Source organism: Rissa tridactyla, chromosome 4 (assembly GCF_028500815.1).
Source record: "Rissa tridactyla isolate bRisTri1 chromosome 4, bRisTri1.patW.cur.20221130, whole genome shotgun sequence".
Taxonomy (NCBI): Eukaryota; Metazoa; Chordata; class Aves; order Charadriiformes; family Laridae; genus Rissa; species Rissa tridactyla.
In genome coordinates, this window is record NC_071469.1 from 40,974,222 (window position 1) to 40,986,132 (window position 11,911).

The following is an 11,911-nucleotide window of genomic DNA, read 5'->3' on the forward strand; positions in this document are numbered from 1 at the left end:
ACAGCATCATGCTTGTGATGCTTTGTTTCAGCATGCAAGGAGTTGTTACTACAGGCATTTTAGAAACTCTTTAACAGCGATGTGCTAGCTCCAACCAAACAGCTGAATGCAAACACCCACATTATCAGGAGCCAAAGGCACTCACCAGGAAAAGCAGCTAGAAATTTCCTTTCACTAGCAATTGTTGCCAGCACTGGAAGGCCCACAGTATGAGGCGTTAATCCCTTAGTCCCTCCAGTTGCTAAAAATCCATACAAGGAACATGCAGGGAGGGTTCCTGCACACCTGACTCTCACACCTCTCCTTCAGCAACAACTGACTGCAGAACATTCTTTGCGGGAAAAGCAGCTGGAACAATGGATCCCTGCAACAGCTCCTATCCCAATGCATGGATACTGCAACAGGAAGGACTGCCAGCTCTGAAAGATGAAGTTTTGTGTGGCCATGCCTTTTCTATGGAGGGCAAGAGGTCCCAGTTGCACAGCATCGCCCACTTTCTGCCCTGCAGCACCTTCTGCAAAAGAGGAAAGGAATATCATATTTTACAGAAGAAATCCCCAATGTGTTGAAACCACAATGAAGGGAATGATACTCATTCCCAGAGGACTACCCCGATGGCACTGCCAGCAGTATGTCCCTGTGGGTTGGGTAGCTCTGCCTAGCCAAGGAAAGCCTTGCACCCCCACCACCCGCTTTTCCCTCTCCACTTGCCCTAGTAAAAGCATGTCCCTACACCTCTCACCAACCCTCTGCCACAACAGTCAACCCTCAGTGGTGACATCCCACTATCCTGCGCAAGCTCTTCAGTGCCTCGCCTCCCCTCACCCCCTCCTCAGAAGTATCTTGCTCAGCTTGGTCTCCTTGTTCTGTCCCTTCAGAGGTCTTCAGCTGAAGACTGGCAGAAACTGAGTTTGGTATCGCTGGCTGGAGGGTGAGGATTTCTGGCAGGAGAGAATCAGTGGAGCTGGGCATCTTGCCCAGAGTGAGTTCACACTTGGCTCACCACAGCTGGAAATAGTCTCATCCCTGGCCAGAGTTCCCCAACGGCCCAACAAAACCCTTGGGAAACAGCAAGTTTCCACACGTTAGCCATTTTGAAACTGACTTGTTCATGTTCATGAATGTACTCCCCCGCTGCCCCCACCCAGCCTTCTCCAAGCAGCACAGCCGCCTGCAAGTGCCGCTGCCAGAAGGTGCTTGATGAGTGAGCACTGACGAGGCATAAGGTCTCGCTTTGTGCATTCAGCTAGGTGCGGCCCAGACCGATGCTTCCCCTGGAGATGCTCCTCTTGTACAGCAACACCACAAGCAGAGCTACAGGGAAGGCAGAGGCTTGAACAAATGTACTGTCACACTCCTCTTCCCACCACACCCTTCCATCCAAGTAACTGCTCTCCCCTCCCTCATCGGTGGGAGATCTCCACACCTCCCAAACCAGATAAGACATGTAGGAAACTCACCTGGAAGCATAAATACACTTAAAAAGCTGGAACTGCTTTTGGCTGCAATCAAAGTTTTCCTTAGGAAATGAAGTATTTTCCATTGCGATAAACCCTGGCATAGATATGGTCTAAACAGCTTTAAACAAAGCATCATTTCTTTGGGATTGTTCAGCAGTTAAGAAATTAACTTGCTTTTTTTCACCTATGGAGCCAAATTTTAAAGTTTTCTTGGGGATAATACATCTAAGTAGCAGAACTAACTCACAGTCTACTGAATGGTAGATTTAAATAAACTGAGGGGGATCACAGGTAAGTACACTGGGTAGTAAGAGAAACTCGGCTGCTATAGAGTCAAGGAATCTGGCCAGGAAACAGGGCTCTGGGATGTACACATCACTTTCCATGATGAAGAAAAGAGCACTCAGCTGGGATGCAGAGACCATACATGGCGCTCTTGCTCTCCCTCATCTCTCCAAGGCCTTTACAGGCTAGCTCCTGGAGCGAAGATGTAACAGCGCAACTTCCATTTACAGCAGCAGTGAAGTTCGAGTGCTTAGCATCACATACTGCAGTGAGGAGTAGCAAGTGCCCCGACTGCCTGATCCAAAGGCCACAGAAAGCAGTCGTCCTTCCTCCACTGCCAACTGGCCGTGGTTCAGCACCTCTGTAAGGACAGGAGAATTGTCCTCAGTGTTGTAAAAGGAAGCATGAGTATTCTGTGCAAAACTGTCCATCCAGCACACTGAACGATGGAACGAGCTGAGTGAGCAGGCTGTGCTGCCCTTCCGCATTGTTCTGCCCAGCACAGGGATACAAGATTTCATAAAGGTCCCTCTGAAAGTGAGGGCCACGCATAGGACATGTAAGCAGAGCCCACCTGTGCTATCCTGAAAGGCAGGCCCTATACTGCAGTAATGGACGGTCACTGCAAAGTCACAGAATCAGAGAAAGGTAGGGGTTGGAAGAGACCTCCGGAGATCATCTAGTCCAACCCCTCTGCAAAAGCAGGTTCACCCAGAGCAGGCTAGACAGGAACACATCCAGGCGGGTTTTGAATATCTCCGGAGAAGGAGACGCCACAACCTCTCTGGGCAGCCTGTTCCAGTGCTCTGCCACCCTCAAAGTAAAGAAAGTCAAGCAGACTGCCAGAGAAGCAACCAGCTGATACATCAAGTTCAAGTCATCACTGCCTTCTCATTGACCATGTAAGTCATCTAAGAGGATACGGAACAAGTTGCTGATTAAGAAGTCTGCCATACAGCCTCACCTGCCTATCAACTATCCACACCAGTGTGTTATGTAAGATTGCCCAGAAGCCTTGGATTGCTGGCATTCATAGACCTGCTTGAAACCACTCCAATCTGAGCAACAGACAGGTGATATATGGAGACTCACATCAGTAGTGTCCACTGTATTGAGCGTTAATAGCCAAGACATGGCCTTTTCACCTGCCAGCACTTCCCATCTTGGCTCTAATACAATGGAAAGGCCAGTTTTGCTGTCGTTTCCCACACCACAGGGATGAATACATTTCCAGCAGGCTTTCAGTCTACATAGATAGAATGACAAATCAAAGATTCATCCGGATGAGACACCAAAGTCCCCCTCTGTTTATTCATGCATACCCCAATCCTGTCAATGGGAGCTGTTTCAGTGCACTGAGGGTGGAGAAGGTCTCTGCAGAGCTTGTTCATGTTGTAGTGCTTCAAAGCAACAACAGATTTGGAAGAAGGGGAAGAGAGGAAAACTGCAGGTAAAAGCCTGAGGTCAGACAGCTGCAGTATTGGTACAAGGGTTGGCTTGCAAAGGCCTGATCCACCCCTTACCAATAGGATACACACATTGCCAGCTGAGCAGGAAAGACACAACGACAGGAAACCAACATGGGGAAAAAACGGTTCTGCTTTACTGCCTAATAGGGAGCAAAAGGTTAAACTGGCACCAGGCCACACCACAAACATCCTATGACCAAGTTCTGCTCTCATGCAATGGGGGAAGAAGAGCAGGGACGGCGGCAGTGGGAGGGGAACAGGAAGCAAACTTTTTCTTTTTGCTAATCATATTAATGCTAGTGGTTTTCTCACTTAAGCATCTTTTGGGTTGGCCCAAGAAGTCCCCAGTTCTGTCTCGGGGATCTGGGTGACTCTATTGAGAACCTGTCAGTCTCATGCGCCGGGGTCAAAATAAAGCAGTGGGTGGCTCCACAGACTTCAATAAAACAGACTTTTCTGGCATGACTAGCACCAAGACAGAAGGTCCTGCTGCTGACAAGCCTATCTCACCACTCTACACCAACTCATCCCAATAGATCCAAGCTTTGTGTAACATGCTTCATCCCCAAAATCCCAGAGTTAGAGCAAATCTTATGCCTCTATGAAGCAAAGATGACTCTCTGCCTTTCTTGCTAAGGTCATGTCTTTCCCACCTAGCCAAGCATACTACTCACGTGCTTTCCCCCCCTACACACGCAGTTCACCTATGGCTTTGAGGGGATGAGAGGGTTTTATGTTGCTATACAAGATTTATAGAAGTCATGCTAAGCACGTTCCTTGTGGTAACCATCATGTTTCCAATAGTCATACACAGCAAGAAATCGGTTTTATGTTCTTAGATATATTTTTTTAAAAAAAAGTAAACTCCGTTGCACTCTGTACCCAACTTTTTCAAACACCATTCCTTAGACTGCACAAAACACCTCAGAAAAGTCACAGCAATACATCCAGCAAGCCCCTGAGGCAGACACAACACATTAAAGTAAGACCAGTCCACTGTATGTGTTGTATTTTAGCAGCTACCCATTTCCCCAGACAGCTCTCCAGCCTCTTTTCTACAGTGACTGCTTTCTGCACCTCATCATCAGAAAGAGCACAGCCATCCTCTGCTAGTGTAAGTGCACTCCAGAGAACAGCCTAAGTGTCAGGCACAACAGTGATAATCCACAGGCAGCTAGAAAAAGCTCTCAGTCCTTCCCCAGTACTGCCATGCAAGTTTTTCACCATCTCTGTCACTGCTGCTTGTGCCAACCTTAAGAACTCCAGGCCAAAGCCTTAAGCGGATCCCAGTCCTGTGTGCACAGGAAAGCACACAGGCTCATAACCTGGCCAGGGAGACCAACTGAACCCTGCTCCTCCTCCAGTTAAAAATGCATGATACACATTAGGCTGTAGAACTGCACCTCTCACACAGCACACACGAGAAGAGCAAGGTGCCTACAGCAGGAGCACGTGGGCAGCATATTACTACCATTCATGGTGGTCACCTCAGTGGTGGCAAGAGCAGGCACCATTCACTGGGTCTCCACTGTAACACACACAGCTTCTGAAAATGTGATCCCAGTGTTCACAAATGCTTTTACTGAACAGGCTTACCAGCCCACATTCTCACAGCTACCATCCACTTACACTTGAATTTCATAGCCAGACAACACCACCTCATACAAAAGCCCCCGCTTCCTTCTAAGGGGACAAGTTCTCACCAGACAGCCAAGAAAACTGAAGTTTCCAAGCAGCTTCTGCTTAAAGATGCCCTATGTGGCATGCCAGACTCCTCAAGCTATACCACCAAGCACTGCAAGCTATCAGGGAGGAAAACAACATTATCTTCTCTAGCCTTTGCGCTTATGCATGGCAAAAATGTCATTACCAAATCACATGTACAAGAATTTAAACTGGTTGCCTGAAGCAGTCAGCAAGAAATTCCCCAGGCAGACACGCTTTACATCACTGGGCTGGTAGCTGGATGCCTTTGAGGTGTTTCATCCTTCCCTAGAGGATTAGGAAAAGGAACAGTTCAATCCAGTTTGGTGAGTATCGTGTTCTCATGAGTTGATCCTTGGGATCTGTTATACACCCCCCCAAAGAACATGCAGTCTCTTTCTTAACCCATGCCCACCTTCACCTTCATTTTTCCCCTTAAATAGGATGTTGAATAGGTGGGCAAGTCACTGCAAAGAGCACATGCCTCATTCATCATGCACCAAGAGGTTACAATGAATAATAATGTTCTTGTTAAAAAACCCACAGGGATACATCCTGATGAAACCCGATCACAGAAAGTATGAGGCAGCTCCCACACTCAAGGACAAATAACTGATCTACAAAGACAGATATTTCCAGAGTTCCCTACAGCAATTTTTTAGTTTAATGTTTTGAAAAGCAAGTATCTGGCAATAAGCTACCTATGTTAAACAACGAAAGTTTGATCCGAAAGATAAGAGATAGCTGGTGACCTATATTGCCTGCCTGTTTGACTGTAAAAGAGCAGCTGAGCAAGCAGCCTTACAAATTTCACCATTCTGCTTCTGTATCAATACTGGTCACTGAAAAATAAGGACTCTCAGGTGCACCCAGGCCACCTTTCCTACAGCACACCCACACTGTGGAGACGAGGCAAGGACCATCCCTCACTATGGCCCAGCAAGTACTACGCAGTGTCACTCACAGCAGGAGCAAAGGACCCAAGTGCTGTACATTCACCAACAATGCACAGTTATTTACCTCACTGCTGAATCTATGATGGTACTGAAAGAAATTTTAGCAAACTACAGACTGGGTGTGGTATCACACCTCTGTATAGGTCCACAGCAGTTACCACAACTATAGCTTTCTGGAAATCTAGATAACCTTCTCAAAATAGACCCTGACTGGATGACAGGACACTCAATCCAAGGGAAAAGGAAGCTCTGATTATGACTTTTACATTTTGTCAGAGATATTAGTCACAGTCTTACCACCTGATCTGAGCATGCTACCAGCAGGCTTGGAGGTGGGCATGTTTCCATGAGGGACCTGAGCTCTGTTTAATGGGTACTTTCTATCATTAACAACCCTACCTCAGAGATGTGATTAGCACAGCAAAATTCAAATCATAACAGAGCAGTAAGACCTGTTGGATGCAGACACAGTAGGGCTGCAAGACCCATGGCTTTTTAGGTTATAAGACCACCTTTGTGTATTTTTGTGTATCTTTACATGCAGCGTACAGCACAGAGCAGCGAGAGGGGTTCTGGGAGACTGTCATTTCTAACAAGGAATTTCTTTAAGTTCATGAATAACTGTACTTGGTAAGTACTTCTTTAGGGCAGAAGAAGTGCTCCCGAAGTCTGTGCTATCACTGCATCAGCAGCACTGTAAATCTGAATAGTGCAGTTCTCTCAGCCAGAGATATCATTTACTGCCACATTGCCACAGAAATGCCAACATGGTGAGGCAGAGCAGCACTGGACAAAGACAAGGCACATTTATTTCATCGGTTTGATTTTTTTTTTTTTGAAAAAGAAAAGCATTACTGACAATTCTTACATCATTTGGGTTGTATAAGGCTGTCTTCTACATGCTGCAAATGAACACTACTTCCTACTCATATTGTCAAGACAGCAGCTGTCAGGTCAGAAAGCAATTCGGCATTTAAAGTTTCCCCCCCACCTCTACAGTTTGGGCAAGTTGTTTCCAGCCATATTTTAAAATAAACCCTGAACGAGGTGCACTTTGAGCAACTGGTTCATGAAATGACAGTGGCCAACAGGAGAGCCTGCTGCATGCAGGGCCCGAGGGCTGACCCCTACCAGCACCCCAAAGCAGCAGCAGCTTTGCCCCAGTGTCATTCCTGATCTCCCTGGGACACTCAGGAGGCGGTGACAGGAGGTTGTCCTTCTCACCACTGTCCTTCGTCTCACCTGCAAAGATGAGCTAGGTGTGCTGAGCACCAAGTGGCTCACACAGCCCCTCAAGGCCAAATCTGGCTCCTTCACCAAAAGCCCCCAGGTGACTCAGGAAAAGTTTGAATGCTTCAGCTGGCCATTTGGCATCAAAAGGGAGAAATGTCCTTGTGGGCACAAGTGACAATCTCTTGGCCAGTAAACACCCACATACGTACTTTTTACATGACAAGTTCGTCTACCTCAACAGCTAGGTAAGACCGTGGCAATGGCTTTCAGCAAGTTTTGCTTTTTAACACTGCGAAACAGCAGGATCAATCTTGTTATGCCTTGGCTGGTGCTAATTTGAGGCCTGACTCCCGACAGGAAAGAAGAGAGAAGAGAGAAGAAAGAAGTGGCTATTAGAAGAAACTACTGAGATGAGTTCAACAGTGCAAAGGCAAAAGTATTTTAATCCCCAGAAGAGAGCCCTGCTCCCGCACAAAAGGCCATGCAGAGGCTTATACCAAGTGAGAAGTAGCTGAACTTCTTCTGCACATTATATCTTTTTACCACTTATGAATAGCAATACTGTAACAAGCTCTTTAAAACCTCTTAGAGTCTCCTCTGATAGACATGAGAAATAGGCTTCATGTACAAAGCTGCTTTCCTCCCAGGAACTGTCACTTTATCCCTATATTGTAAAACATTAACTTCCCAGAAGGGGCAGATGGGAAGAGGCGAGATCAGTGTCTCTTCTCTGTATCATGTTCAAGAGGCCAAACTTCACCCTTCAAATATGAAACTCACTCTGCAGCTCATTTATTTGCCTATCTCAAAGCAGGTCATGACACCGTATTTCAAACACCACCCCAGACACCGAAGGCTGTCATATTTGTCTCTCAGCACAGGTAAGAAACCCACAAGCCAGCTCCTGAAAACTCAGCAAACTTCTTGGCCTCAACAGGCATGCTGTAAGGACATTACTGAAAATCAGCAGATCTACCAGCTTCTGATGCCTGCCATGAGCTCTGCTGAGCCCATGCAGCCAGGAGAAGGAGACCTGGATTAAATTTATCTGTGAGCAACATCTCTAGACTGTTTGCTTCACAAGTTTCAATTAGTCCCAGCTGCGCAAAGCCACACAGGACAGCACTGTGGCACAGCTATCCCAGTCCGCAGGGCCTTACCGAGCCAGGACACAAGGGGCTGGGAGGAAACAGCCAGTAAGACATGGCCACTTCTCACACAGACACTTGCTCACTCGATTACTGGCCGTGCCACCACTTTAGACATGCTGTCTCCCCACCCAGAGAAGGCCCAAGCATAAAAGTTTCAAGTTTGTCTCCCTGGCTGGAATCAGTGCTATAAATAATAATGACAACAATAATTTGGTAGTAGTTAAATCAGATTTCGTACTGTCTGATTTAGTACTTAAATCAGACAGATTTCCTCTATCAGAAATTCTCTAGCTATTCCTTAGGTGAAGGAAAACCTAAAACATGCAAGTCAACCAGGAAAGACTGAGCCTGAAAAGAGCCTACAGGAATATCTGGGAGGCACGAATCTCTCCTGTTCACCTCAGTAAGCTATTAATGAACGTGTACAGTAATGAACATTTAACTTTAATTACTGCAATGATTTCATTTCACAGGTAAGAAGGGGTGACAGTTTTACTACACCATGCATCCCAGGCTTATGCTTACTGGATATACTGTTACCTCCCCACCTCTGAAGGAAGCAAGCCTCAAGACCCTAACAGGGCTTTCGGTCACATTCAGACCCCAGGGTGGGGAACAAGAACTGTCCCTCAATATCTGCACAGCCTGCGGTCCGCTCATCGATCCCTCTGAGGAGGGGTTAGCGTGATAGGCTACAATTGGGAAGAGTCATCACTCTCAGACCTGATCTTCCTACCCACAGACACCAGAGGGGTGGGTCATCATAGAAATATGAGCTTGCACCCATTGGAGAAGGGAACAGCTTCAGCTGTCCATCGTCAGGAAGAGAAACAACGTAGTGACTCCACCACCAGAAAAGGACACCTAACTATACAGAGCCCTCCCATTCAGCAAGCCGGAGAGTAACACCCAGCACATCAAACTCAACGGGTAGTGGTTGACCATCAAAAGAAATTGGCTTAGATTATTTTGAAGCAGATGTGTTCATTCCTTAAAACTTCCCCCTGGCTTCTCCCCTCAACTGCAGAAGTAACCCACGTTAACAGAGTAGCTCTCTGTCCCCCTCTTGTGATAGGACCAAGAGGACTTTAAAACTACTCAAGGGAGGTAATATTAAAAGAGCGCATGGCCTTCAGGGCACGTACCACAGCTTGGGTTTTGGGACTTCTTTTTAAGCCAAAGGTTCAACCCCTGCTTCTGACAACCAAGTCAGTGTCCCACTACATATGAAATATTTCCCCTCACCCTGCACCATGAAAGGCAAAAAAACCCGCAGTATGACAATCATTTCCCCTCACAGCCTGTGTGCAATACTGCCCATCTCGGCTCTGGGCCCCACTGACTGCTCCTAGATGCATTAGCCAGATATTGGCATAAAACTGGAGATAGGGATCACAGTCAGGCAGATCTTTTGAAAAGGAAGAAACTTCCCTCCTTAAAGGCACAGAGCCTGGTCTTCAGATAAGCCATCCATCCCTCACACCCCAGACCAAGATTACATTTCTCTCTTTTGTTGAAATGTAAGCTCACACACCATCAACTCTCTTTCAACTAAATGCCCTTGTTTGCATGCTTTAATTCTCGTGCTGTCTACTCTCACCTCCGAAGTCTCTCCAAGCAAGGAAACCAGGAAACCGCTGACAGCGGCTTTATAGCTATCACCTTCAATTAACTCATCAGACTCCAGGGGAAAGACTGCTCAGCGGCACCATTTCAGACAGCTATGAACAGCAGAAACGGAAAACCCTTCATCTCGAAGCAGAGGACGGGAGAAGGAGAGGGGCTAAAGAGGAAGAAGAATCTGCTCACTGGTGTGCCCTCCTTCCAGAAAGCCCCACACCTCGGGCTACATTATATATATTAATATATCTTCTATGCATAAATAAGGAATATCCTCCCCTTTAGTATGGAAGGCATGGAGATTCTCCTGCCTGCTTGCACCTCCGGCAAAGCAAGGTGGGATCCGAAACGTGAGCCCAGAGCGAAGGAGCAACTGGCCAGGAAGAGCGGCGGGAGCCTGCTGCACCCCGAGGTGCCCCTGCCATGTTAGCACGAGTGGTGTTTCAAATTCTGCTTTACTGTTGCCTGATGAAGTGACTAAAACGGAAATGTTTCGGGGATTAGGATTCCAGAGTGATCTAATACAGGATGCTTTTGGTTTAAAGAAGGAGGGGGGGAAAAAAGCCCCATAACTAGAGAGCGGCAAGGCTGGAGCTCCTCCTGAACTCTCCCCCCCACCGCCACCCTTTCGGTTTAAAGGAAAAAAAAAAAAAAAAAAAAGGGCCGAATGTTACCATTTTTGGACATGAGCTCCGCGCAAGCCCTGCCCTAAACCACACCATTCAAACGAGAAGCCAGTCACCGTCCCGCCGCCGGGCCGGGGCAGCCCGGCGGGGATAGCGGAGGGGGGACCCGCCGCCGCCGTGGCCCCCCCCGGGGCGCACCTGCGGGCGGGCTGCGCGTGACAGGGCGGACATCTGTTGCTGCGGGGGGACCCGCCACGGCACCTCCCTCCCTCCCTCCCTCCCCGCCATCACCTGCCCGCTCCACCCGCCGCCGCGGCCCCCGCCGCCTCGCCACGCCTCGCCAGCCCCCGGCCAGGCGCGCACCGGCCCCGCCGCGGCCGGTGGGGGCGGCGGAGCCGGGTCCCGGCAGCCTCGCGATGTGTGTGTGAAGGGAGGGGAGGAGGGGGTCACCCACCTTCCTCTGCTGCTTCTCCCAGGCCGGGTCGAGGAGCAGGTCCCGGTCCCAGTCCTCCTCCGGCTGCATGTAGTCGTTGGTCTGCTGCGGGTCGTAGTGATCCATGGCGGCTGCTGCGACGGCGGCCCGTGCCTGTGCCTGTCCCCGTCCCGTCCGTCCCACTGTGCCCGGCCCCGCGGCCGCTCAGCCCGAGCAGGCGGCGGCGGCGCCCGCTCCCACCTCTCCGCCTCAGCCGCGCGCAGCACGGCGGGGGCGGGACGCACCGCACCGCCCCCGCCCGCCTCCGCGCCCTCTCATTGGCCGCCACCCGCCGCCGAGACTGCATTTCCCAACCACAGCCCGGCGCTCATTGCGCGCCCACCACGTCCGTCATGGCGCCCGGGCCGTTGCGATAGGCGGGAGCTGGCTGATCCGTCCCTCCCCCAGCACCTCCTCGCACCTCCCCCGCGGCGGCGGCGGCTGAGGCGGAGGGCGGGCGGGCGAGCTGGACGAGGGGCGGTGGGGATGGTGCCCGCTGGGACGGGGCAATGCGGGGCAGCTCAGTGCTTCTTTCGGGGCATTTTTCCCACGACGGCCCCGCGGCGCGGGTGCGCGGGAGGCCGTAGCGGGAGCGGGCCCCTCACAGATGCGCCCTCACGGGCGGGGCGGCCGAGCGGTGCCGGGGGGCGGCGGAGCTGCGCGGGTCAGGGCAGCGTTTTGTCGCCGGGAGGATGTTTCCGTGTGACACAGCTGGCGGCCCCTGGTGCCGGCCCTGCCGTGAGGGTGTGCGGTCGCAGGTCTGCAGTCCCGCCGCCACCACACGCGAGATACAGCCGGTCATGCAGGTGTGCCCCCGCCTAGGGTGACAAAAAATAGCTATTTTCGCTTGTTCCCGGCTGGTAGCCGCTGGTCAAGGTTAGGATTGCCGGTGTGCGTGGTGACACAGGGTGACCCTGCTCGCAGCGTGCTGCGCC

The 11,911-nt window shown here is 50.1% G+C and overlaps 1 protein-coding gene across 3 annotated transcripts in view; it reads right to left on the reverse strand.

Moving 5' to 3' along the window:
• The window catches only part of ACTN1 (actinin alpha 1), a 92,292-nt gene extending 81,087 nt beyond the window's left edge, over window positions 1-11,205 (reverse strand). For 2 of the 3 annotated variants that reach the window (XM_054198805.1, XM_054198806.1), the window contains exon 1: window positions 10,959-11,205. In XM_054198805.1, coding sequence (XP_054054780.1) covers window positions 10,959-11,063 — 105 coding nt within the window. In that variant the 5' untranslated portion in view covers window positions 11,064-11,205. The remainder of the gene's footprint in view (window positions 1-10,958) is intronic. The other variant, XM_054198804.1, reaches the window with a different exon arrangement.
• Between the last annotated feature and the right edge of the window lie 706 nt (window positions 11,206-11,911).